The sequence below is a fragment of the Geotrypetes seraphini genome, chromosome 10 (genome assembly GCF_902459505.1).
Source record: "Geotrypetes seraphini chromosome 10, aGeoSer1.1, whole genome shotgun sequence".
NCBI lineage: Eukaryota > Metazoa > Chordata > Amphibia > Gymnophiona > Dermophiidae > Geotrypetes > Geotrypetes seraphini.
This window is the reverse complement of record NC_047093.1, coordinates 100,828,548-100,854,474: the sequence shown is the minus strand read 5'-3', so window position 1 is coordinate 100,854,474 and position 25,927 is coordinate 100,828,548. Positions and strand designations below refer to the sequence as shown.

Sequence of the window (25,927 nt, the reverse complement as noted above, 5' to 3'; positions counted from 1 at the left end):
CTAAGGGTGTTTTCAATGGCAGGTATTTTTTTTTAAAAAAAGGTACCAGGAAAGGGGGGAAGGAAAAATTTGTTAGTCGGCTGGAACAGATCCCTCCTGTCCCAGCCTACCACTAGACCACCAGAGGTGAGGGGAAGCAGGTTACTTTTCAGGGCAGTGGAACAGGGTACAGAGCCTGGCAGGGAAGGGGGAGGACAGGATGTGGAGCCTGGCTGGGAGAAGAACCTGGCAGGGAGGGGGGACAGGGTGCAGAGCCTGGCAGGGAATGAGGGAGGCTGGGTGCACAATTTGGTTCAGAATGTTTTTTTTCTTATTTTCCTCCTCTAAATCTAGGGTGTGTCTTATGGTCAAGTGCATCTTATGGAGCGAAAAATACGGTATGCACATCTTTTAGTACTGAACACACAGGGGTCCTGGGTACAGATCTACTAAAAATGAGCCACTCCCATGTTGTGGCTGTTGGGGATCCTGAAGCCCTGCCATTTTTAGACCACTTCCTCCGGTCTGGGAGCCAGAAATCTCCAAGCTCTGTAGCTAACATACGAATATTCCCTGAGTTGCCACCAACTGCAGAGCTTGTATATGGCCATTGAACTGGAGGAAGAGGTTTTCAGCTGGCAGGGCTTTGAGATCCCCACCAGCTTAGGTATTTATTTGCTTTTGAGCAGGGAGAATGAGAGAGGACAGGAAGAAAATTTAGTTCCCACTAACTTTGGGCTCAGGGCCACTTTTCCCCTCACCCCTCACTCCCCCATCAGCTGTCTGTTAAGCCACTGGATACAATATAAAGATCTGTGATGAACATATCCCGAAGGTAACATATTCCAGGTAATACATTTAAAATAAAACACTTTCTTCTTCCTTTGTTGTCAGAATATTTTATTTTTCCAACATGCTAGTCCAATTTCGTTTCTTCTGTATCCCTATGTCTTTTGATGATTCCCTTTCCAGTGGTTGCTGTCCATGTCTTTTCTCCTCTCTCCTAGGGTTACCAGATTTTTGTCCGGAGAAACCAAGACACATGGCCTCACCCCATAACCATACCCCATTCTGCCTCTAGCCCTGCTCTTACAAAGCCTTGTCTTTGTTTTCCAACCTCTGGGCCGCATCTGGAAGGTCTCCAAGCATGTGAGGAGGTGTGCGATGTCATCCGCACATGCTCAGAGGCCCTCTAGATATAGCCGTGAGGTTGGAGCTTTCCAAAACCTGGGAAAACTACCGGGTTTTGGAAAGTCTATTTGGGCACCCAGACAGTCCTTGGAGTAGCGTTACTGGACATCTGGTAACCCTATTCTCTCCTGTATTGTTTCATTCCTTCACTACACCTCTCTTTAATATACTGATCTTTCCTTTTTTTGCTCTTCCATCCACACAAAAGCCACCATTTCCTTCTTTTTACTTTTCAGCTCCCTACCAACTTTCCATCTCCATTTCTCATGTTTAGTTCTCCCATTTCCCATCTCACACCTTCCCCAGTCTCCTATACCCTTTTGTCTTTCATCTACTCCTCATTACTACAATTCTACTTCTGAACTTACTCTCATCTCCTTGTCACCCCGTCCCTTGGTCTTTTCCATTATTCCACAGTTTTCAGGATAGCCCCTCCCTCCATTCTTGTAGCCCAGCATCTCCTTTCCAACTCTCATGGCCTGACACTTCCCTGTCCTTTTTCCTTCACTATCTTCCTATCCCAGCTCTCTTCCCTCATAGAAACATAGAAAGATGACGGCAGAAAAGGGCCATAGCCCATCAAGTCTGCCCACTCCATTAACCCTCCCCAAACAACCCCCTAAGGGGTCGCTCACAGGTGGCATCACCTCTACACTGCCATCATAAAGATCTGATGTGGGCATCCCTTTTATTATTAAAATCTTGTATGCTGCTGGCCGCGATCACTTGCTCTGGGAGTTTGTTCCAATGGTCTACCACTCTTTCTGTGAAGAAGTACTTCCTGATATCCCCATGAAATTTCCCGCCCCTGATTCTTAGTGGATGTCCTCTTGTGGCCGACGGACCCTTGAAAGAGAAAATGTTGTCTTCCACCTCTATGCGGCCAGTGATGTACTTAAATGTCTCAATCATGTCTCCCCTCTCCCTACGCTCTTCGAGAGAGTATAGCCGCAATCTGTGCAGCCTGTCCTCGTATGAGAAATCCTTAAGCCCCAAGATCATCCTAGTGGCCATGCACTGAACCGACTCAACTCTCAGTACGTCCTTACGGTAGTGTGGCCTCCAGAATTGCACACAGTACTCCAGATGAGGTCTCACCATGGTTCTGTACAATGGCATTATGACCTCCGGCTTCCGGCTAACAAAGCTTCTACGTATACAACCCAGCAATTGTCTAGCCTTGGATGTAGCCTTTTCCACTTGGATGGCTGTTTTCATGTCTCTACTAATTATCACCCCTAAGTCCTGCTCTGCTGCCGTCCTAGCTAAGGTCTCGCCGTTCAGTGTGTATGTTCTGCACGGATTATTGTTGCCAAGGTGCATGATCTTGCATTTTTTCGCGTTGAAGCCCAGCTGCCAGGTCGTGGACCAATGTTCCAGTAAAAGCAGGTCTTGCTTCATGCTGTCGGACAAATCATTTTTACTTACAGTGTTACATAGTTTGGCGGCGTCGGCAAACAATGCTATCTTACCTTGAAGCCCCTGCGTCAGGTCTCCTATGAATATATTGAAAAGGATCGGTCCCAGGACCGAACCCTTCGGCACTCCACTGGTCACCCTGGACGTTTTGGAGAAGGCACCGTTAACCAACACTCTCTGAAGTCTACCACTTAGCCAGTCATTGACTCATTGAGTTAGTGTTGCACCTAATCCCATCGATTTCATTTTGTTCAATAATCTACGGTGGGGGACGCTGTCAAAAGCTTTACTGAAGTCCAAGTACACGACGTCCAGGGACTCTCCCTGGTCCAGCTTTCTGGTTACCCAGTCAAAGAAGCTGATAAGATTGGATTGGCATGACCTACCCTTGGTGAAACCGTGTTGGTGGGGGTTGCGTAGTTTCTCCTCGTTCAGGATAGTGTCTAATTCACGTTTGATTAGCGTTTCCATGAGCTTACTCACAATCGAAGTGAGACTCACCGGTCTGTAATTCGCAGCCTCTGCCCTGCAACCTTTTTTGTGCAGAGGAACGATGTTAGCAGTTTTCCAGTCCAAAGGGATTTTTCCCGTACTCAGGGAGAGGTTGAAGAGTACGGCTAATGGTTCCGCTAGGACGTCACACAGCTCTCTGAGCACCCTGGGGTGCAGATTGTCCGGTCCCATAGCTTTGTTCACCTTGAGTTTTGATAGCTCGCTGTAGACGTCACTGGGTGTAAACTTGTGGTTCAGAAACGGGTCTCCCGAGTTGTGCTTCTCCTGAAACTGTGGGCCGGACCCTGGCCCCTCACAGGTGAAGACAGAGCAGCAGTACTCATTTAGTAGTTTGGCTTTATCTGTGTCTGATTCTGTATAACTCCCATCAGGTTTTCTGAGGCGTACTATCCCATCCGTGTTTCTTTTTCTGTCACTAATATACCTGAAGAAAGATTTGTACCCCTTTTTGATGTTCTTTGCTAAGTTTTCTTCTATTCGAAGCTTGGCCTCTTTGACTGCCAGTTTGACAGCTGCTGACTTGGCCGTATATTTTGTTCTAGCCACTTTTTCCCCCGAGCGTTTGTAGGATATGAATGCATGCTTCTTGTCTTTGACTAGATCTGATATCTCTGTGGTGAACCATTGAGGTCTGTTGTTTCTTCTCCGTTTACTTACTGATCTTATGTAGTGGTTTGTTGCTGTGTGTAGGGTAGATTTCAAGGTTGACCACATAGCCTCCACATCATCGGTCATCGCTTGGTGTTGCAGTACTTGATGGACAAAATCTCCCATGCGTTTAAAGTCCATGCCTCGAAAGTTGAGTACTTTTGTTGTCGTGCTTGATCTAGAGAAACCCTTTTTGAGGTTGAACCATATCATATTGTGGTTGCTGGTGGCTAGCTTATCGCCTACCGAGACCTCCGAGATGCTTTCTCCGTTGGTGAGCACCAGATCCAGTATCACTTGGGCCCTAGTAGGCTCCAGCACCAATTGCTTGAGTCGTGCTCCCCTTATGGAGGAGAGCAGCCATCTGATGCCGCTGGTAGATGCTGAAAGTGAGTTCCAATCTGCATCTGGCATATTGAAATCCCCTAGCAGTACTGTATCCCCCCATAAGGTGATATTCTCAATGTCATTGATTAATTCAGTGTCCTTGTCTTCCTGCTGTCTTGGAGGTCTGTATATTACACCAAGGTACAGGCATTTTTCGTTGCCTCTGGCCAGGTTAACCCAGAGGGATACCCCGGTGTACTTGACATCTGTTATTCTTGTAGTTTTGATGCCCTCTCTGGTGTATAGTGCCACCCCTCCCCCTACCTTGCCCTCTCTGTCTTGGCGAAGCAAGTTGTAACCCAGTATAGCCATATCCCACCCATGAGAGTCCGTGAACCAAGTCTCAGAAATTGCTACTACATCTAGGTCAGCAGTCGTTATTTCGGTCTCTAATTCCAGAATTTTATTGCCCAGACTGCGTGCATTAACATACATAGCCCTCCATACCCTGCGACTGCTAGGCTCTCGAGGGGAGTTTTCCATCTGAACTGACGTGGCACCTAAAGAATTGTTTGCAAGGTGAGTACATACCTCGGACACAGAAGTAGAGTAGCAACTTTCCTCCTCCAGATAGTTGCTTACTGTACCGGTACCCTCACCCAACATACCTAGTTTAAAGCCCTGTGAAGCAGTCGGGCCAATCAGTGTCCGAAGATGTTCTTACCTCTGCTGGTTAGATGGAGTCCCTGAAGTGCCTTTCCGTGGTCTAGGAATCCAAAGTTCATCTCCCTGCACCAGCCACGTAGCCACTCGTTGGTCCTCTGGATACGCTCGTCCCTGGTTCTTCCTTTGCCTCTAACTGGGAGGATCGAGGAGAAGACCACCTGTCCCTCCCCCATGATCTCACCTCCTCTCTCTTCCCTCCCCCTCAGGGTGCAATATTGCTCCTGCTCTCTTTCCTACTGTTCTCTCCTCTTCTCACCCTTGTGACAAACGGACTTCTTTCCCAAGGTTTGCCACAGGGAAAGGAAGGAAAGTATACAAACCCTGGTGCAGAAGGGCTGACCAGGTCAGTGCCCAAGACAATAAGTTAGCTGACTACCCTGTGAGAACAGGGAAGCTTAGACTTACCTGGAGCAGTCCCAAAGCCAGGCAAGAAGAATCTGCCTTGAAAATGTCCAGTGCCTGTAAGGCAGAAAGCTCACAAGCAGTTTCCCCTCAGAGAAACGGCATGGGCTGAGGAAGGAATTCCCTTCCTCCATCCAAAGCCAAGGGGGAGTGGTTCTTTCCCTCAGCTTAAAGCCAGACTCGTCAGAGAGCAAGGGGAGGAAGGAGGTGGAGCAGAACAAGGCTTGGCAGAAAGAGCAGGGCAAGAGCAGAGTAGAGAGTTGCGCGGGGACAGAAATCTCACCCGTCCCCACCCGTCCCCGCCAAAGTCCCACCCGTCCCCACCCGTCCCCGTGAGGAATCCCACCCGTCCCCGTGAGGAATCCCTCCGTCCCCACCCATCCCCGCGAGGAATCCCCTCCGTCCCCACCCGTCCCCGCCTGTCCCTATAAACTTCAGAAATAGTTATTTCATTTAATTATGCTACTGAATTAAAGGCTCTGGTAGAAACCCATTTACAAATAAGCAAAAAGACTTTATTAATTTGAAAATATTAATTGGGAAGAATACATACTTTGTAAACGGGTTTCTACCAGAGCCTCTAATGTTTATAAATTTTTATCAACACAACTAATATACTACTTTATCCTGAAGCAAAAAAAAAAAAAAAAGAAATAGAATTATTTTCCTACCTTTGTTGCCTGGTTTCTGCTTTCCTCATGTTCTCATTCAATTCCTTCCATCCACTGTCTCTCTTCCTTCTGCATCTTCCATTTGCTCTGTTACTGTGCCTCTCCCTTTCTTCCCCCTTCCAAATTGGTCTGGCACCCATCTTCTTCTCTCTGCTCCCCCCATAGTCTGGCATCTGTCTTCTTCCCTGCCAGCGTTTTCTCCCTACTCTCTCTTCCTCATTTTCAGTGTCCTTCTCCCCCCCATCTTCCCCATGTCCTTTCAGCGTCCTTCTCCCTCTCTGTCTTCCCCATGGCCTTTCAGCGTCCTTCTCCACCCCTTTGTCTTCCCCATGTGTTTTCAGCATCCTTCCCCCCCCCGCCCTTCCCATGGCCTTTCAGCGTCCTTCTCCACCCCTTTGTATTCCCCCATGTGCTTTCAGCATCCTTCTCCCCCTCTGTCTTCCACAAGTGCTTTCAGAGTCCTTCCCCCCCGCCCTTCCCATGGCCTTTCAGCGTCCTTCTCCACCCCCTTTGTATTCCCCCATGTGCTTTCAGCGTCCTTCTCCCTCCTCTGTCTTCAAGTGCTTTCAGAGTCCTTCCCCCCCCCCCTCCTGTCTTCACCATGGCCTTTCAGCGTCCTTCTCCCCCTTCCTTCTCTACCGCCCCGGGTGCAGCACAGCCGGCCAGGTCCCCTTACTTTTGTGGCACTTCCCCGACCGACCGACAACAGCCCCGGTCCGACAAACCTCCCTGCCCTTAACCGCGAATCTAAATTACCTTCTTACAGCTGCTGTAAGAATGTAATTTAGATTCGCGGCTACAGGGCAGGGAGGATTGTTGGACCCGGGCTGTTATCGGTCGGTCGGGGAAGTGCCACAAAAGTAAGGGGACCTGGCCGGCTGTGCTGCACCTGGGGCAGGGCGGACCGCCCTCCTCCCTTGGTAGCCACTTGAACCGCGAGGCTACTCTCCTTCTCCTTACCTGCCCTTCCTGCAGCACAGAGCCGAACGGAAGTCTTCCCGACGTCAGCGCTGACGTCGGAGGGAGGGTGGGCTTTGTTTAAGCTTTGTTTAAGCCCTCCCTCCCGTCCGACGTCAGCGCTGACGTCGGGAAGACTTCCGTTCGGCTCTGTGCTGCAAGCAGAGAAGGTAGGGAGAAGAAGAGCCGCGCGACTGAGTACATGCAGCCCCGCAGGAGCCCCGCGACCCTCGGAGGCATCCCCATGGGATCCCCGCGACCCTAGGGGCGTCCCCACGGGATCCCCGTGACCCGAAGGAGGAACCCGCGGGATGCCCGTGGGTCCCGCAGGATTCCCATCGTCCCCGTTCCCGTGCAGCTCTCTAGAGCAGAGGCAGGACGGGGCTGAGCTTGCCTCAGACCCTGCAGAGCAGTTCCTCAGCACGGACTGGGAGATGACTGAGGAACAGACTGGTAATTTGGCTACAGAATTCCTTCCCCCAGAGCCAATGGTGATGGAAGATAGTAGTGCTGTGAAGGAAAGCTGGCCAGAGGAAATGAGCTGAACACACTGGGAAAAGGTCTGTGAAAAGGTTTTTCTTTCTGGCTGTATTTTTGTGTTTGCTCATTGAGATAATGACTGTGGGAGTTATCAAGGAACGTAATCCTGTACTGCAGTTTCCACTTGCTAGTTTGCTGGACTTTGTGAAAGGCACAGTAATCTCCTTTTCAGGACATTTTCACAGCTGAACCAAACACTAGGCTGTAATTCTAGCCAGTTTAAACCCAGAGGTTCCAGGTGTCAGGACTCTGTGCAAGAGCCCAGCTGTGAAGTGATTGCTATAGCAATTAGGTAATTAAATTAGCCTGCATGCCCGTAGGGAAAGGAGATTAATCCTCTCAGGGTAAAGCCTGCTCCGTGACTATGTGGAAAGTCCAGCCCAGCTAGAGAGTGAGTGCACTTTAGGAAAGCACAGAATGTCTCTTAGGCATGAATATGAATGTCTCCTCTGTAGTTCTACAGTGAAAAGTTATTTTTGCCAGCTGTTTCACCTCTAAGCCTCATGAAGAGCTAAATGACTGTATATGATTTGCCAAGCAAGCTCAGAGCTGGTTACTGAGTGATAGTGAGTGAAATGAACTTTTTCTTTTTGGTTTTGTATTATGTTCATGCTACCAGGAAAACCTGGAGTGGCATAGTGATTCTATGGCTGGTGGCCGAATAAAAGCTTATGTTTTGCACCAAGGCCATTCTGACAAGTGTGATTTCTTCAAAGCCCTTAGTTAGGCATTTGCCTAGTGGTGGCCAACTTGAAAGGACACCCTAATTCTAAGGGACCACGCCAGTAGCAAACATCGTGTCACTACCCGACGGCTCAGGATGTCCTCAGAGAGCACGAGTGTGACACTCTATAATACAGCCCCCCTCCTACCCTCATCCAACATTTCCCCTTCTTTCCCTCTCTCTCATCCCCTGCTCCAACATATTTCTTGCTCTTCCCAACTGCCCTTCCATCTAGCACCTTCTCCTCCCCAGGCCTTCCTGTCCTGCCTGGGTTCAACATCTCTGTCATTCTCTTCCCTCCCAGCAGTGTAGCCATGAGGGGGAGGGGGAGCTAGCAATCCAGGCCCCCCATCCTTTGCTGAAGCTCCCTTAATGGCAATGCATATACTGTCTGGCATTCCCCCACCTCACAAACTATGCAGTCCAGTATCTCTCTCCTTTCTCTCCTCCCCTGTCTGCACGATAGACCATGGTGAAAGGGAAAGACACGCAAGACAGTGGGAAGGATGGAAAGGAGAGAAACACTGGATCAGAGGAGGTGGAAGAGGAAAAAAATGCATCTCTACCTGCCATGAGGAGGTGTGAAGGCATGTGTTGACCCCCACAGTCCATCCCTGCTCCCCTCCATATTTAAGGGCTGCTTAACCCCTTGTAATCCCTTTCTCCCATTGTAACATAGTAACATAGTAGATGACGGGAGATAAAGACCCCGAATAGTCCATCCAGTCTGCCCAACCTGATTCAATTTAAATTTTTTAATTTTTTTCTTCTTAGCTATTTCTGGGCAAGAATCCAAAGCTTTACCCTGTACTGTGCTTGGGTTCCAACTGCCAAAATCTCTGTTAAGACTTACTCCAGCCCATCTACACCCTCCCAGCCATTTACAGACACAGACCGTGCAAGTCTGCCCAGTACTGGCCTTAGTTCAATATTTAATATTATTTTCTGATTCTAAATCCTTTGTGTTCATCCCACGCTTCTTTGAGCTCCGTCACAGTTTTACTCTCCACCACCTCTCTCAGGAGCGCATTTCAGGCATCCACTACCCTCTCCGTAAAGTAGAATTTCCTAACATTGCCCCTGAATCTACCACCCCTCAACATCAAATTATGTCCTCTGGTTTTACCATTTTCCTTTCTCTGGAAAATATTTTGTTCTACGTTAATATCCTTCAAGTATTTGAACGTCTGAATCATATCTCCTCTGTCTCTCCTTTCCTCTAGGGTATACATATTCAGGGCTTCCAGTCTCTCCTCATACGTCTTCTGGCGCAAGCCTCCTATCATTTTTGTTGCCCTCCTCTGGACCGCTTCAAGTCTTCTTACGTCCTTCACCAGATACGGTCTCCAAAACTGAACACAATACTCCAAGTGGGGCCTTACCAATGACCTGTACAGGGGCATCAACACTTTCTTCCTTCTACTGACTACGCCTCTCTTTATACAGCCCAGCATCCTTCTGGCAGCAGCCACTGCCTTGTCACACTGTTTTGTCACACTGTTTTTTCACCTTTAGATCTTCGGACACTATCACCCCAAGGTTCATCTCCCCGTCCGTGCATATCAGCTTCTCTCCTCCCAGCATATATGGTTCCTTCCTATTATTAATCCCCAAATGCATTACTCTGCATTTCTTTGCATTGAATTTTAGTTGCCAGGCATTAGACCATTCCTCTAACTTTTGCAGATCCTTTTTCATATTTTCCACTCCCTCTTCGGTATCTACTCTGTTACAAATCTTGGTATCATCTGTAAAAAGGCACACTTTTCCATCTAACCCTTCAGCAATGTCACTTATATACATATTGAACAGGATTGGCCCCAGCACCGATCCCTGAGGGACTCCACTACTCACCTTTCCTTCCTTCGAGCGACTTCCATTAACCATCACCCTCTGACGTCTGTCCGACAGTCAGTTTCTGACCAAGTTCACCACTTTGGGTCCTTACTTCAGCCCTTTAAGTTTGTTCAACAGCCTCCTATGAGGAACTGTATCAAAGGCATTGCTGAAATCCAAGTAAATTACATCTAGCATATGTCCTCGATCCAGCTCTCTGGTCACCCAATCAAAAAATTCAATCAGGTTCATTTGGCACGATTTACCTTTTGTAAAGCCATGTTGTCTCGGATCCTGTAACCCATTATATTCAAGGAAGTATACTATCCTTTCTTTCAGCAACACTTCCATTATTTTACCAACAACTGAAGTGAGACTCACTGGCCTGTAGTTTCCTGCTTCATCCCTGTGACCACTTTTATGAATAGGAAGCACATCCGCTCTCCTCCAATCCCCAGGAATCACTCCCGTCTCCAGAGATTTGTTGAACAAGTCTTTAATAGGACTCGCCAGAACTTCTCTGAGCTCCCTTAGTATCCTGGGATGGATCCCGTCTGGTCCCATTGCTTTGTCCACCTTTAGTTTTTCAAGTTGCTCATAAACCCCCTCCTCCGTGAACGGCGCAGAATCTACTCCATTTCCTCGTGTAACTTTGCTAGATAATCTCAGTCCTTCTCCAGGATTTTCTTCTGTGAACACAGAACAGAAGTATTTGTTTAGCACATTTGCTTTCTCCTCATCACTCTCCACATATTGGTTCCCAGCATCTTTTAGCCTAGCAATTCCATTTTTCATCTTCCTCCTTTCACTAATATATCTGAAAAAATTTTTGTCTCCCTTTTTTACATTTTTAGCCATTTGTTCTTCTGCCTGTGCTCTCTCTTGGCTTCTTTCAGTTTCACCCTGTAGTCCTTTCTGCTCTCCACTTCTTGGGTTTTTTAATATTTCACAAACGCCAACTCTTTCACCTTTATTTTCTCAGCCACTAGGTTGGAGAACCATATCGGCTTCCTTTTTTTCTTGTTTTTATTGATTTTCTTCACATAAAGGTCCGTAGCCATTTTTATCATTCCTTTCAGCTTAGATCACTGTCTTTCCACTTCTCTTATGTCCTCCCATCCTAACAGCTCTTTCTTCAGGTAATCTCCCATTGCATTAAAGTCCGTACGTTTGAAATCTAGGACTTTAAGTATCGTGAAGCCGCTCTCCAGTTTAGCCGTTATATCAAACCAAACCGTTTGATGATCGCTACTTCCCAGGTGAGCACCCACTCGAACATTAGAGATACTCTCTCCATTTGTGAGGATCAGATCCAATATCGCTTTTTCCCTTGTGGGTTCCATCACCATTTGTCTGAGCAGAGCCTCTTGAAAGGCATCTACAATCTCCCTACTTCTTTCCGATTCTGCATCCGCAACATTTCAGTCCGCTTCCGGCAGATTGAAATCTCCCAACAGCAGAACCTCCTCTTTCCTTCCAAACTTTTGGATATCCACAATCAGATCCTTATCAATTTGCTGCGATTGAGTCGGAGGTCTGTAGACTACACCCATATAGATAGAAGTTCCATCTTCTCTTTTCAGAGCAATCCATATCGCTTCTTCCTCTCCCCAGGTCCCTTGCATTTTGGTCACTTGGATATTGATCTTTACATAGAGAGCTACTCCTCTACCTTTTTGACCATCTCTGTCCTTCCTAAAAAGATTATATCCCGGTATGTTTGCATCCCATCCATGTAATTCACTGAACCATGTCTCTGTGATAGCGACAATATCTAGATCTGCCTCTAACATCATGGCTTGCAGATCATGAACTTTGTTGCTTAGACTGCCAGCATTTGTGGTCATCGCTTTCCAGCTATTTTTCAGCGATAATCGCCTTTTTTGTATGGATTTTTGTTTCGTTTCACTTTCCGTTGCAATACTAAGAAATGAGTTGCTGATATTGCTTATGTTGCAATCTTTACTACTTTAACATCTTTTCTTTTGCCGGGGGTGGTCTCTATAATTGTCCTTCGTGCATACACCACCCCCACCTTCTAGTTTAAATGCCTAGAAAAATATTGTCTAAATTTCTCTGCAAGGTTTCTTTTTCCTGTTGTAGTAATATGTAGCCCATCAGTGCAATATAGCTTCTTGTCCTTCCATGTATTTCCCCATCCTCCTATGTACCTGAAGCCTTCTTGATGACACCAGGCTTTGAGCCATCTATTAAAGTCCTCTGTGTTTTTCACTCTTTGCTCTCCATTTCCATATGCAGGCAGTATTTCAGAAAAAGCTAAAGTGTTTACACCCTCACCAAGCTCCCGAAAAGCTTTCTGTGCTGCAAGTGTGGAGTTGTTGGCCAGGTCATTTGTTCCCAGATGGATAACATCAGTGTTAAAATCCTTAGCTTCTTCCTTAATTATAGTCTGTATTTGCCTGGAACTCCTGGTAGCTGAGGATCCTGGAAGACATTTCACTATTTTGGTCTCCTCACCTTGTGTTCCAAGGTTAATGCCTCTGATGATGGAATCCCCCAACAATAATAGTTTTCTGTTTTTGGCCTTTTTATTTGTGCTTAGGGTGTGCTTGTTCTCTTGAGTTACCTTCATTGGTTCCAGTCCCACCTCCCTTCTGTTTTCTTGAGTATCGCCGTGCACTAGTGGAACGAAGGAATTCTGTAGAGGTAATATTTGTGAAGGTGGATGTTTCTGTGTTACATGTCGCAGTCTTCCTGAGCCTACTGTGAACCATTTATTCCTGGGCTGTTTTATTCTTTGAGGTAGAGGTGGTAAGTTGGTGTGATTTTGAGGAGTGATGAAAGCTGCTTTAATTGTATTCAATTCCTGTTTAAGTTTGCAGAGCTCCTCCTTAATACTAGCAAGTTGAAGACAGATGGGGCAAGCCTTAAGCCTCCAAATAGTATGTCTTGGAATTAAAGCACCACAGTGATTGCATAGAATAAAGGTCATCTTGATTGGTTATGAAGTGACTTGATTTGAGTAGTCCTGATTATTTGGGTCTCTATATATGAAAAGTGGTCCCTGGGGTTGGTGGGACTATAATTCTTAACCTTATTCCTATGAAGGGAAAGGGAAAGAGGAAATACGATTTAACAAAGGAAAGACAAGGGTTTATTTTTTTGTGTTTTTGTTTTTTTAAGTAAGAAACGGGGAGGAGAAGAGCAATTATGCAGATATAATGCTGAAACCAGTGAAAAGAGCAGAATATGAAATGCAGAGCAACTTATCTTATTGAAGTTCACAGGGCAGCCTTGTTCACAGCACTGTCCCAAAGATAATGCAGTTAACCTTAGAAGTAAATCAGAGCCCCTCCCTTCTCCACCTAATCAGCAGACACAATGGCTAAAAACTAGTAAGTCAGAAATACAGGCTCTAAACCACCTAAAACACAGTATTTTAAACAAAAATGCAGGTTCTATAACAAATCAGTGGCTACCCTAAAACACAGGATTTATAACAGGATTTTCCCTACTTTAGTCACCCTGAGCTACAGGCACCAGGATTTAATTAGAGTTAATAAAGTCTTACCCTTATTCCTATGAAGAGGAAGAGGAAATAAGATTTAACAGAGGAAAGAGAAGGGTTTATTTTTTGTGCTTTTTTTGTTTTTTGTTTTGGTTTTAAGTAAGAAACAGGGAGGAGAAGAGAAATTAAGCAGATATAATGCTGAAAACCAGTGAAAAGAGCAGAATATGAAATGCAGAGCAACTTATCTTATTGAAGTTCACAGGGTAGCCTTGTTCACGGCACTGTCTATCATCCATCATCCACACAGCACTGTCTATCATCCATCTCTCACTGTCTATCATCCATCTCTCACTCTCTCTCTCCCACCCCTGCATTTTCCCATCTCTCTCATCCCTCCCCACCCCCACCCCTGGGCTGATTAAAACACACAACAAGGGTGCACCTAGGAAAAGGCAGCATCATAAACACTGCAGTGAGCATTAGAACATCAATACACACATTGTAAAACTAAAGCTAGATTAATATGGATCGATCCTGCACAGTCAATGCTAAAAGAAAACAATATCCTTTTCATACATACAGAACACAGATACACCCTCACCCACTATGGAATAAGTAATCACAAACTAAAAATAGAAATACGTAGACAAAGGTTAAACTGAACTGCCAAGAAGCCACTCTGCATACAGTGGCTTCTTGGCAGTTCAGTTTAACCTTTGTCTACGTATTTCTACACCACAGAAACAGTGACACATAGCACCCTAATACTCTGCAAAATATAAATATAGCAGATGTAAATTTGAAAAAACTGACAAATAATCACCACTTTGCAAATAAACAAATTGAAATAAAACAAAAATTGAAAATAAGAAAATACCATTTTATTTGACTAATCCATTTTTCAATTAACTTTCAGAGGCCATAACCTCCTTCTTCAGGTCAGTATACAGTATCAAGTCCTGACTTGAGGAAGGGGGTTTGGCCTCTGAAAGTTAGTCCAATAAAAAGATTACCTTATTTTTTGTTTATAAAAGTTTTATACAACTACAATACTATTTTATTCTAAATCTTTTTTTCTACCTTTCGTCGTTTATGCTTTAATCATCTTTTCTACACTCTCTTTTTTCTATCCAGCACGACTGAATGGATAGTAGTAGTAGCAGTAGTAATAAGGCTAATACTTATTCCAACATGTTTAACTCAACAATAAACTAAAGGGCAGTATATCTGAAGCCTGGTGATCATTTGGCTACCTACCAAAAACATGGATAAACAAATCATTTTATTGATGTCATTAAACACAGGATTTCTATTAGAGTGCTTTTTTGGTCCATAATTCCATGGAATATGTTCAGTGTTTATATATTACCATCAGTAACAGAGGTACAGGGGTGGAGAAGGTGGCGGAAAGACTGCTGCTGACAGCCCAAAGATTGTAAGTGGCAGCCTGGAGGAGAAAAGAGAGAGAGAGATACCCAGCTAACCATCCCATAGGGAAGAGGGAGGAGAAATGTTACACCTGATTGGGATAGAGGGTGGGAGTATGGAAGAAGGAAGACCAGGGAAGGGAGAGGAGAGAGATGCCAAACTACAGGGGTATGGGAGAGAGAGATGGAAGGGAAGGAGACAGAGATGCCAGACCATTGAGTGGGGTAGGGTTGGGAGGGAAAGAAGGAAGGAAAGCAGAGGAAAGAGATGCCAGATCATTGGGAGGGAAGAAGGGAGGGAGAGATGGAATGGAAGGAGACAGATGCTAGACCATGTGATGGGGCAGAGGCATACCAAGGGCAGACACTGGATGGAAGGGGTAGAGAGAGAAAGGGCAGATGCTGTATGGAAAGAAGAAAGGTGGCAGACACTGAATGGAAGAGAAAAGCAGAGAAAGAAGGCAAATGCTGGTTGGAAGGGGTAGAGAGAAAAAGAGCAGATACTGCGTGGAATAGAGAGAGAGAGGGGCAGAAATTGCTGCTTACGTTGTGATAAAATTACTCTGTTGGCCATGAGTTTGGGTCTTTTTTGGGAAACCGATCATTGTGTGTTGTAGTGAATGAGAAGCAATCTGATTGGGTTCCTTTGTCCTGCAGGGTTCCTCAGGGCTCTGTCCTGTCAGCGGTCTTATTTAATATCTACATGCTCCCATTGTATAATGTGTTGCATTCGTTGAGTGTCATGTTTCATCTTTACGCTGACAACATTCAAATCCTTATTCCTGTGGAAAAATCACAGGCTGAAGCTTTATCATACCTGAATGACTGTTTTTCTGTCATTCAGGAATGGATGTCTCAAAATCCATTAAAACTAAATATTGATAAGACCGAGGTGTTATACATTGGCCATGGAAAGAGCTTGGAAGCTTGTCCTTCGGAGATTTCAATTGCAGGTGAAGTTGTTCCTGTATGAAAGTGTAGGTACCTAGGAGTTGTGTTTAATTCAATTTATCCTTTAAAGCTCAAATTAAAGATGATATATCTGCCGTGTTTTTCAAGTTGCGTGTATTACGGAGGTTGCGCCACCATCTTTCAGACGATAACGCCTTTGCTTGACTTTGTAATTCCATTTATTTAGGTCTGCCTAAATATGTCTTGCGAGAATTGCAGTTGGCGCAAAATGATGCAGCACTCTTTATCATTCACGCTTCAAAATTCAATCATATTACACTGATACTTTGAGAGCTTCACTGTTTGCCAATTTATTTCTTTAATTATTTAACAATTTATATACCGCATAAAACTATGCGGTTTACACGTTACTTACATACATATTATCCTGGTTTCCCTTTAGTCACTGAACAAATGACACAAAGAATAGACAAACATGAATTTCTCATCCCCCCCGAAAAAAATACAATATCAAAGTAAGCATTATCAGATCATAATATCAATACAAACATTATTAAATCATAATTTCACTGATTAAGATGCAGAACAGCATTAAATATTAAATTCAAGGTAAAAATATTCTTTAACACTATATCTTAAAAACTGAAGAGACAACTGTAACATTAGCATAAGAAAGCATTGACAAGGGGGTGATGCCCTGATTGATCTCAGTGGAGCGCTGCCGAACCATTTTCCTAATTCTAATGGTTAAATGGACGTCAAAGACCTGGGTTTTCCCTTCTGAACCCAGGCAAGTACCTTTGCGATCAGGTCCGATGGACGCTTTCGTCGAGAGACAGCCTAGAGGAGAGCTGGATGAAAAAAAAGCCTCGGCTTGAGGCGAGAGTCGGTTGGAGGACTCTTTAGCTTCCTTCGAGGCAGTCATCCTCTCTCCGGAGGAGCGGAGAACGTCAGTGCAGCCACACCCCTGGCTGTTAGCGTTCAGCACGGCTAGTGAGGGAAGTGAGGCAGTGATGTCAATATGCAGTAAAGAAGGCGAAGAGCTTGCTGCATAAGGGGCTTCAGCTGCTTTTAAAGAACAACTATCATTGCGTGAACTCCTGGAGTCAGCAGAGGAATGGCAAATACTTCATTAATTTCCTCAGCAAGAACTATGAACTCTAAAATTTCTGTGGTAAATTTTGAGATTTCCCAGTTGAAGAAACCCCTGGTTATAGAACTGAACTCCATTTGGGAGGCAATTTCCCAGTTACAATCCTCGTTGGGTACTCAGATGAAAAATTTAGCCACTTACTGTTCTGGAATACTTTAGGAATCATTAAATATTCAGCAAAGAATGGAAAAAATTGAAACAGATTTAGTAGAGCAGAAACAAAAAGTAGAAACTGTGGGGATACAAAATCAATTGCTGATGAAAGAAAATGGAAATATCAGCATTAAATTAGAAATGTTGGAGAACACATCAAGAAGAAATAATATAAGACTAATTAATTTTCCAAAAGTAATGACAACACCAACCCTTGATGTGTTTAAGAGGTATCTTTCAGAACATTTGAAGATTCCCCCAGTCTCAAAAGTTTATTATCTCCCCGAGGGAAAAAGGAAAACAACTGAAGATCAACAGTCTCCAGCTTTGGATATGTTGAACTTAACAAATATCTTGGAAAGATCAGAGACTGAGCAGATGACGGTAGCTACACTCTTTGTTTAGTTAGCATTGGACTTGGATCGTGATTGACTTTTGAAGATTTTCTTTAAGTATAAAGATAAATTATTTTTGGATAAAAAAGTTAGAATGTTTCCGGATGTTTCCAGAGTTACTCCCAAAAAATAGGAAACAATTTGTGCTCTTAAGGCCTCAGGTCTTAAAACTAGGAGGGTACCTTTGTTCCCCTGCTAATTTCCAGGAGGAAGGCTTGTGAATTTAGAACTAGATTAGTTAGCAGAAGCACCACTTAATTCTCTTAATGATGTTTTGATTTTTTATTAAACCGACTTATTAAAGCTATCTCCCCACATCAGCCAACACCCACCATGACAGACACACTACACAGAACTCTAGAAACAGTGGCAACATGGATGAAAGACCACAAACTAAAACTGAACCCAGACAAAAAAAATGTATACTTCTTGAAAAAAATAAAACCCCAACCATAACAAACCTAGTAATAAACTCAATCACATACCCCATTCAACCCACTTTAAAACTTCTGGGAATGACGATAGACATGCTGCACCATGCAACCACAAATCAACAAAATAATACAGAAATCATTTGCAGTCATGAGAAACCTAAGGCAAGTTTGAAAATTCTTTGACAGAAAACAATTCCAGCTCATGGTCCAGTCCCTAGTCCTAGGTCTCCTTGACTACTGCAACATCTTCTGTCTCCCCTGCCCACAACAGTGATATAATAACTACAAACAGTACAAAACACAGCCCTGAGACTAATCTATTCACTAAGAAAACATGACCACATCACCGAGGCATACCTCGACTCACACTGGCTCCCAATTCAAGCAAGAATACTATTTAAATTCTACTGTCTTATTATTTAAATCCATAAATGGTGACAGACCAGCCTACTTGAACAACCGCCTAATCCAAACCAGACACAGGAGAACCCAGACACTATTCACATACACTCCAAACAGAGACATCAAACAGAAAAAACTGTACGATGGCCTTCTAGCCACACAGGCAGCAAAACAAGACTACTAACTCTCCAATCTACTAATTGCGACCCCCAGACTACAAAACTTTGAGAAAAGAAATAAAAACCCTGCTATTCAAGAAATCCATGAAGACTAACTAACACCGTATGAAACATTTCAATCCTCTGAAGCAAACTCTGTAACACCTCTGGACATGTCCAGAAATCCTCTTCTGTAATTTTGAAATCCTCTTCTGTAATCCACCTTGAACCGCAAGGTAATGGTGGAATAAAAATCACTAATATAATCTAATATTGTGGACTAATAATACAGCAATGGAAAAAAGAGTTTACTTTGAAATTATTGCTTGTAAAGATTTGAATGTTATTGCTCATGTGGAATGATATTTGTGATTATATAATAATTTAAATGAAATAAAGAAAAAAAAAAAGAAGAAAGAAAGCATTGACAAAAAGCTGCGTTTTTAACATTTGGCATGCTAGTCGAATTTAAGGTTCTTTGTGTGATGTTTAAGGTTCTTCAGCATAATTGCCCATCAAGTGTCTGCTCTCTTCTGCAGTGGCATTGTCCTTTGCACAAGTTACGGTCTTCAGACAGCTTGAGTTTAAAAGTTCCATCTTTAGCGATGGTGAGACTTACAGGGAATCATAAGTCTATGTTCTCGGTCCAGGGCCTGGCGCTATGGAATGCTTTACCTTTGTTTCTGTGCCAATTTGATATGCTCTGATATTTTAGAAAGGAGGTGAAAACTGTATTATTTGAGTGCTTTTGTGGTGTGAGCTATGTGACAGTGTGAGTTGAGGCAGTTCTTTTTTATCCTGTTTTTCTTTGCTGTTTTGAATTTGTTTGTATTATTTATTGTGATTTTGTTCCTCGCTTAGATTTTTGGATAAGTGGGTTATAAATAATTTTAAATAAATAAATGAGTGATATTTTGTATTAACAATATGCCCAGTACTAGATTTTCTGACCATTTGTTTCATTTCATGGTTATTACTAAAAATATATTTTTTTTATATAGAGGGTATGTTAAAAAATGATTGGCCCTGGGTGTCACATACACTAGGTATGCCACTGCCTACCCTAGCTCTACCCCTTTTCAAAAATCGGAATCACCGACCATCTATGCCTATACAGATTTTAACCTTCCTCTCTATCTTGGTCCTTCAGCCTCACTGTGGTGCCTATTTTACAAAAGTCTGCTCCCCCTCCCATCAAAACCTGGCTACACCTCTAGCTCTTCACTCAGTCTGCCTCTTGATAAGATACTAAGAACATCTCAGCATGTCACCCTGGGTAGAACCAGATTCGGGGAACGTCTCACTCTTTAGTGCTCCTGATTCTCCAAAGTGTGCTCAGAGTCACAGGCTCCTTTGGTAATGCTTTTGCTCCTTACCTTCTTTATTAATAACCTGTGGAGAGATGCTTTCGTCCATCCCTGAGCCCTCCTCCTTGGTTAACACTGATCTCGCAATCCTCTGCAAACATAAGTAAGAAAATATGTTTTTAAAATCTGTACAGTAGAATCCATGCAAGCACTGTGAGGTCCTGGAGGGGCAAGTGCCTGCCTACTAATCATAAATCACAATAGGTTTGTTTATACCAACCTAATTCCTTTCATCCTGGTTATTTACAAGTCAGTCCTGGTTTTGCAACCCTTATCTCAGTGCTCTTGGGCTTGATCTTTAGTCTTCCATAGAACAGTCACTATTCCCTAACCTAGCCCCTCTTATCATGTTGTTTCTTGGCCACCCAAGCCTCTTCAAGCTTCACAGTTTCACTTCCTTGTTAGCTACAAATTAGGACCTGGGCATAAGTAAGCAAGAGGCAGTTCTATAGGACTTTTAAATTATTTAGGGGGGTAATCCCGGAGGACTGGAAGATAGCGAATGTCACACCAATCTTCAAAAAAGGATCGAGAGGTGACCCGGGGAACTACAGACCGGTGAGCTTAACCTCAGTTCCGGGGAAGATGGCCGAATCGCTGATCAGGGAAGGTATCAATGAGCATATAGAAAAAAATAATCTGATGAGAACAAGCCAGCATGGTTTCTGTAAATGCGATCATGTCAGACAAATCTACTGCATTTCTTTGAGGGGATAAGAAAACAATTGGACCAAGGTGACCCCGTAGACATCGTATATCTAGATTTCCAAAAAGCCTTCGACAAGGTACCCCATGAATGCCTACTGAAGAAACCGTGGAGTCACGGGGTAGAAGGGGACATGCACAGATGGATCAAAAATTGGCTGGCGGACAGGAAGCAGAGGGTAGGAGTAAAGGGGCACTACTCTGACTGGATAGGGGTAACGAGTGGTGTTCCGCAAGGGTCAGTGCTGGGACCGCTGCTGTTCAATATATTTATTAATGATCTGGAAACGGGGACGAAGTGCGAAGTTATCAAGTTCGCGGATGACACAAAACTCTCCAGCAGGGTCAGAACTGTTGAGGAATGCAAAGAACTGCAGAGCGACCTGAACAAACTGAGTGAGTGGGCAAAAAGATGGCAGATGAGCTTCAATGTGGAGAAATGTAAGGTCTTGCACATAGGGAAGGGGAACTCCATGTACAGCTATATGATGAGAGGGAGGGTACTGGGGGAAGGCAACCAAGAAAAAGATCTGGGGGTATTGGTGGATGACACAATGAAGCCGGCGGCGCAATGTGCAGCGGCCTCAAAGAAAGCGAGCAGAATGTTGGGCATTATCAAAAAAGGTATCACTACCAGAACGAAGGAAGTTATCCTGCCACTGTATCGAGCAATGGTGCGCCCACATCTGGAATACTGCGTCCAATATTGGTCGCCATACCTCAAGAAGGACATGGCAATACTCGAGAAGGTCCAGAGGAGAGCAACGAGGATGATAAAGGGCATGGAGAACCTTTCATATACCGAACGGTTGGACAAGCTGGGGCTCTTTACTCTGGAAAAGCGGAGACTGAGAGGGGACATGATAGAGACTTATAAAATCATGAAAGGCATAGAGAAGGTGGAGCGGGACAGATTCTTTAGACTAGCGGGGACAACAAAAACAAGAGGTCATTCAGAAAAACTGAGAGGAGACAGATTCATAACAAATGCAAGGAAGTTCTTCTTCACTCAACGGGTGGTAGACACCTGGAACGCGCTTCCCGGAGAGGTGATAAGACAGAGTACAATTTTGGGGTTCAAAAAGGGACTGGATGACTTCCTGGAAGCGAAGGGGATAACAGGGTACAGATAGAGGTTTACCTTACAGGACATTAAGCGAACAGGGTATGGACGTTTTAGGTTAGGTAGGGAACACTTACAGGTCATGGACCTGGGGGACCGCCGCGGGAGCGGACTGCCAGGCACGATGGACCCCTGGTCTGACCCAGCAGAGGCAGTTCTTATGTTCTTAATGTTCTTAATAACAAATTTGTTTTCTTTAATATAAAATGAAGTTTACCATCCTTGCTTGGAGACTATGTACACCATTTTATTTTGGGAGTTGTTTTAGAGAAATAAGGTTCTTAGATATTGATATAGGGAAAGAGAGGCAGAGATAAACCCAAGGATGGGGTGAGGATAGGAAGGGAGGAATGGGAGGTGAGAGGAGCATAATGAACATAGGATCATAGGAAGTGCCGTGCTGGGCAAACTATAGGCTCTTGAGCCCGTCTTGTTTCCAGAAGTGGATACAGAAAGGGGAGGATAAAGGATGTGTAGCAAAAAATGAGAGAGGATGGGAGACAAGAAAAGGTGAGATAAGGATAGGAAAGTGGAAGAGAAGACTGAAGGATTGGGAATGGAGAGAGCAGAAGGAGAAAAAGATAAGAAATGTGGGATGGAGAATTAAGTGAGGGGATGGAGCATTGGCCTAACCATGAGTGGGCCATGCCCACCCTGTAGCAGTACATCTACATGTAGCTGGTGAGGAAGACCCCCAAGCCCTACCAGCTAAAAACTCCCCAAATCTCTCCTACCGTGTATCTTTTGGAGAGCCGATCTTTGCCAACAGTGAGCAGTGTGATTGATACACACTGGTTGTGCCGGCCCCACAGTCTTCCTTCTAACATACTCTGCCTACGTGAAAAAAGGAATTTGCATCAGAATAAAAGCTGTGGGGCTGGCACCAGCATCATGTATCAGTCATGCTGCTCGCTGCTAGTGATGATTGGCTCTCTAAAAGGTATGCCATAGCGGACTTGAGACACCTAAGCACTGGGGGGCAGATTGCCTGGGCTGGAGGGGGCAATGGCACACCAGCACACTGGGGGGCCAGATCATCTGGGTAGGAAAGGGGCAGCCTGAGATACCAGAGTGCTGGGGACAGGAGCTGGATCACCAAGGCAGGAGAGGGAGAGAGCTGGCCATTCGACTCGGGTCCAGGTCCATCCAACTTGGGTGTCTGGCTATGCCCCTGAGATAGAATGAGAGATAAAATGAGAGAAGGATGGTTCTGGAGCCTTGAGGAAATCACCAAATGGTGATGAAGAAAGTTATGGGTTCCTGGAGAGGACAATTTAGAGGGAGAAATGGGTGGTGCCCCATCACCAGCTCTGTGCCCATTCTCAATCACCCTCCTCTCATGCCATCCTATCCTCATCTCCAATCCTCCTCTTTCAGTACACAGACGCCCAATCATCCCAGCCCCCCTCAACCCCCCCACCCCTCCCTAATCCTCTCCTCTATGCTGAATGGGAAGGTAGGAGGAAGGAGTGAGCAGCAGAACATCAGGCTAACTATTTCTCCTTTACAGCCTGTGGCTTAACTGTTGCTTTGAACTGTGTGTGGGACAAGCAGCATTTAAGATCCAGTCAGCAGAAGACGATACAGTTCAAAATACTGACACTCACCATCTCCTCCAACCTGCCCTATCAGTACAAGAAAGGAGAACAACTAGAAATGCATTGATGAGCAGCTGCTATCTCCCAGATTCATTTCAGACCCTAGTCATGGTTGTGGTTCTCTGGCCAATTATGCAGAAAAAGCTACATTTTATGACCCAATAGTCACTAAATCATGGAAAAGTTGGAGCTTTGACTAAAGGCATGGGAGTTAGAAAGCCAGGACTGTACTAGAATGTACAGAAGAAACAAGATTTAATTTACTTAATTTAAAATGACATTTTTAACCAGTTAATCCAGAAAAAAACCTTGTTTGAAGACAGTTTGCATAAAAAAGAACCTCTACAAATAAAATATATACAATAGAACAAAATTAAACTGGTAAATCCTATGAAGCTGGAAAGTTTATCTGTCCATTTCCATTTCAATGTTGGAAACCTTTCTTAATGAAAACTGACCATTAATAACAATGAACAATAACAATTAGCCCCTTGTGATTAATAGTTTATGCAATTATAAAAGCCTGTTGGCAAACCCAGTTATTCTTTCATTGATTCTGAAAGCTATGATCAGTCTGCACACACTGAGGTATAGGATGATCAGAAACATCATGTGGGAGAAATATTTAGCGACCTGTGGTGCTCAATCTTTTATTCACGTACAAGACCCGACACATATGTGCGTTGGCCCTAAGGCCTGCTTCAGGAATCTTATATTGAAATAATTCAGTTCAAAGTCGTAGACGGTGATTCAAAAAGGTGGGTTTTGGTATCTGTGTTCTACCTTGAGAAAGTAGAATCTCCTGTTTGGGTGTATAGAAATATTTAGCACTGCAAGAGTCGATGAGTTTTTGGATGAATTAAAGGACATTTATGAAATAGATTGAGTCCACTAGAACATTTCCACTTTTTTCTTTGCATCTTTGAGTTTGTGGATTTGGTTCTCCTGTTTTATCCCTTGACCTCGTTGTACTACATTTGCATGGCAATATCAAAGCCTGCTAGAAAACTCAGAAAACACCTCGGTAAGCTGTTTTGATAATCCGCTGCTAAAATACATGTACACTAAACCACTGGAACCGGTTTAGCGAGCATGTTAAAGGCAGATTTTATTTTTGAGAATCTGCCCCCAAGTGCATACATTTAGGACGGCTGTTGTACTGTCCTAATTTTATGCATCAAGTTAACTGTGCATTGGTTTGAATATAGGTCAGAGCCTGGTAACTTCCAAGTCAATAGACGTATCTAGATATTCATTGCCGGGTGTCATGCAGAGCTAGGTCAGCCTGCAATTGGAAGCAGCTTGCCACCACAGGCTGAATATTACACCATTTATTTCTTGAAATTATTTAAATTTGAAGCAGGGACTTTAGATCATTTATTATTCTATTGTCCATTTATTATGAATTTTTGGAAATCAATTTGGGACCAAATTAATTGTTTACTGTGCTGTTTGGTATGGCAATGAGAGCAAAAAGTCAGATTTCTACAAATAATAACAAATTATTACTTATAATGACTGGGGTTGCCATTCAACAAATTACGTATGATTGGAAAAATTGGAGTAGATTAAATTATAATTTCTGGTGGAATTCCTTATGTCATGTTTATAAAATGGAGAGATTCATTGCAATACAGCGGGGATGTTTCAGGAAATTTCAAGATGTGTGGGAACCATTAACAAAGTATTGTACTGATTAGATGACATTTTTTCCCTTAAATTTACAGGTTCAATTATGGGAGGGAGGGGGGTAATTATATGATTACATATTGTATAAGGTATTGACTATATAATAGGAAGGGGTGGGAAGGGTGGGAGATAAGTGCATATTAATTGTACCATTGATGATTATTAAGTGATATATTTATTGTTAATTTGTTTGGACATATTGTCACACTTATTGTAAGTTTGAAAATGAATAAAGAATTTAAAAAAATTTAAAAAAAGAAATTATTTAAATGCACAATAACAATATAGAGGATCTGTTATCTTTTCAGCTTTTCCTCTCTAATATACCACTGTACATATTTCAGAATTTGGGTTACAGAAATCCAAAGTAGCTTTATGTAATAGGATGTGAAAGGCTGAAAAGAATGGACCAGGCAAGAGATTTCTGAGTAATAGAGATGAGAAAATCAAGGTGGCAAAATAATGTTATACAGCTGTGGCCAAGGCATAGAGAGAGGCATAACCAGCAGAAAAAAGGAGCCTATAATGCATCTGATTTCTACCTATTACATATCTCTTCCTCTCCTTCCCCCAGCATACATATATTCTGTTAATTGCAATAAACTCCTGGGCCAGGGGCCAATCTCCTGGAAACCTGAAGTCAGAAGCCCTGATTCTAGTGACTAGTTGGAAGGGATGGTATGATGACAGTTTGGTGAGAAAAAAAAAGGAGCGGGGAAGGGACACAATCACCCAACTTGAAGGACAATCAATTTTATTGATAACATGCAAATAAATAGCATACCATTTTCTTAAAACTATGGTATATTTATCTTATTTGTTTGATTTGTTTTAAAGATTGCATTGCAGGGCCTTTTTGGTAGCAGTTTTTAAAATTTATTTATTATTCTCATATATTTTTTTATCCTTTTTAAGACCTAATTTGCATATTCTTAAGGCCTCTCTATACGATGTTTGTATACTGAATGTACTTTTCAAATATTCATTTTACTTTTGTTTTATAGCA

The 25,927-nt window shown here is 43.6% G+C and overlaps 1 protein-coding gene across 6 annotated transcripts in view; it reads right to left on the bottom strand.

Moving 5' to 3' along the window:
* Positions 1-25,927, bottom strand: part of PTGDS (prostaglandin D2 synthase) — a 148,195-nt gene that overhangs the window by 26,139 nt on the left and 96,129 nt on the right. For all 6 annotated transcript variants that reach the window (XM_033961560.1, XM_033961562.1, XM_033961561.1 and 3 more), the window contains exon 7: positions 19,816-19,897. In XM_033961560.1, the coding sequence (XP_033817451.1) occupies positions 19,816-19,897 (82 nt within the window). The remainder of the gene's footprint in view (positions 1-19,815; positions 19,898-25,927) is intronic.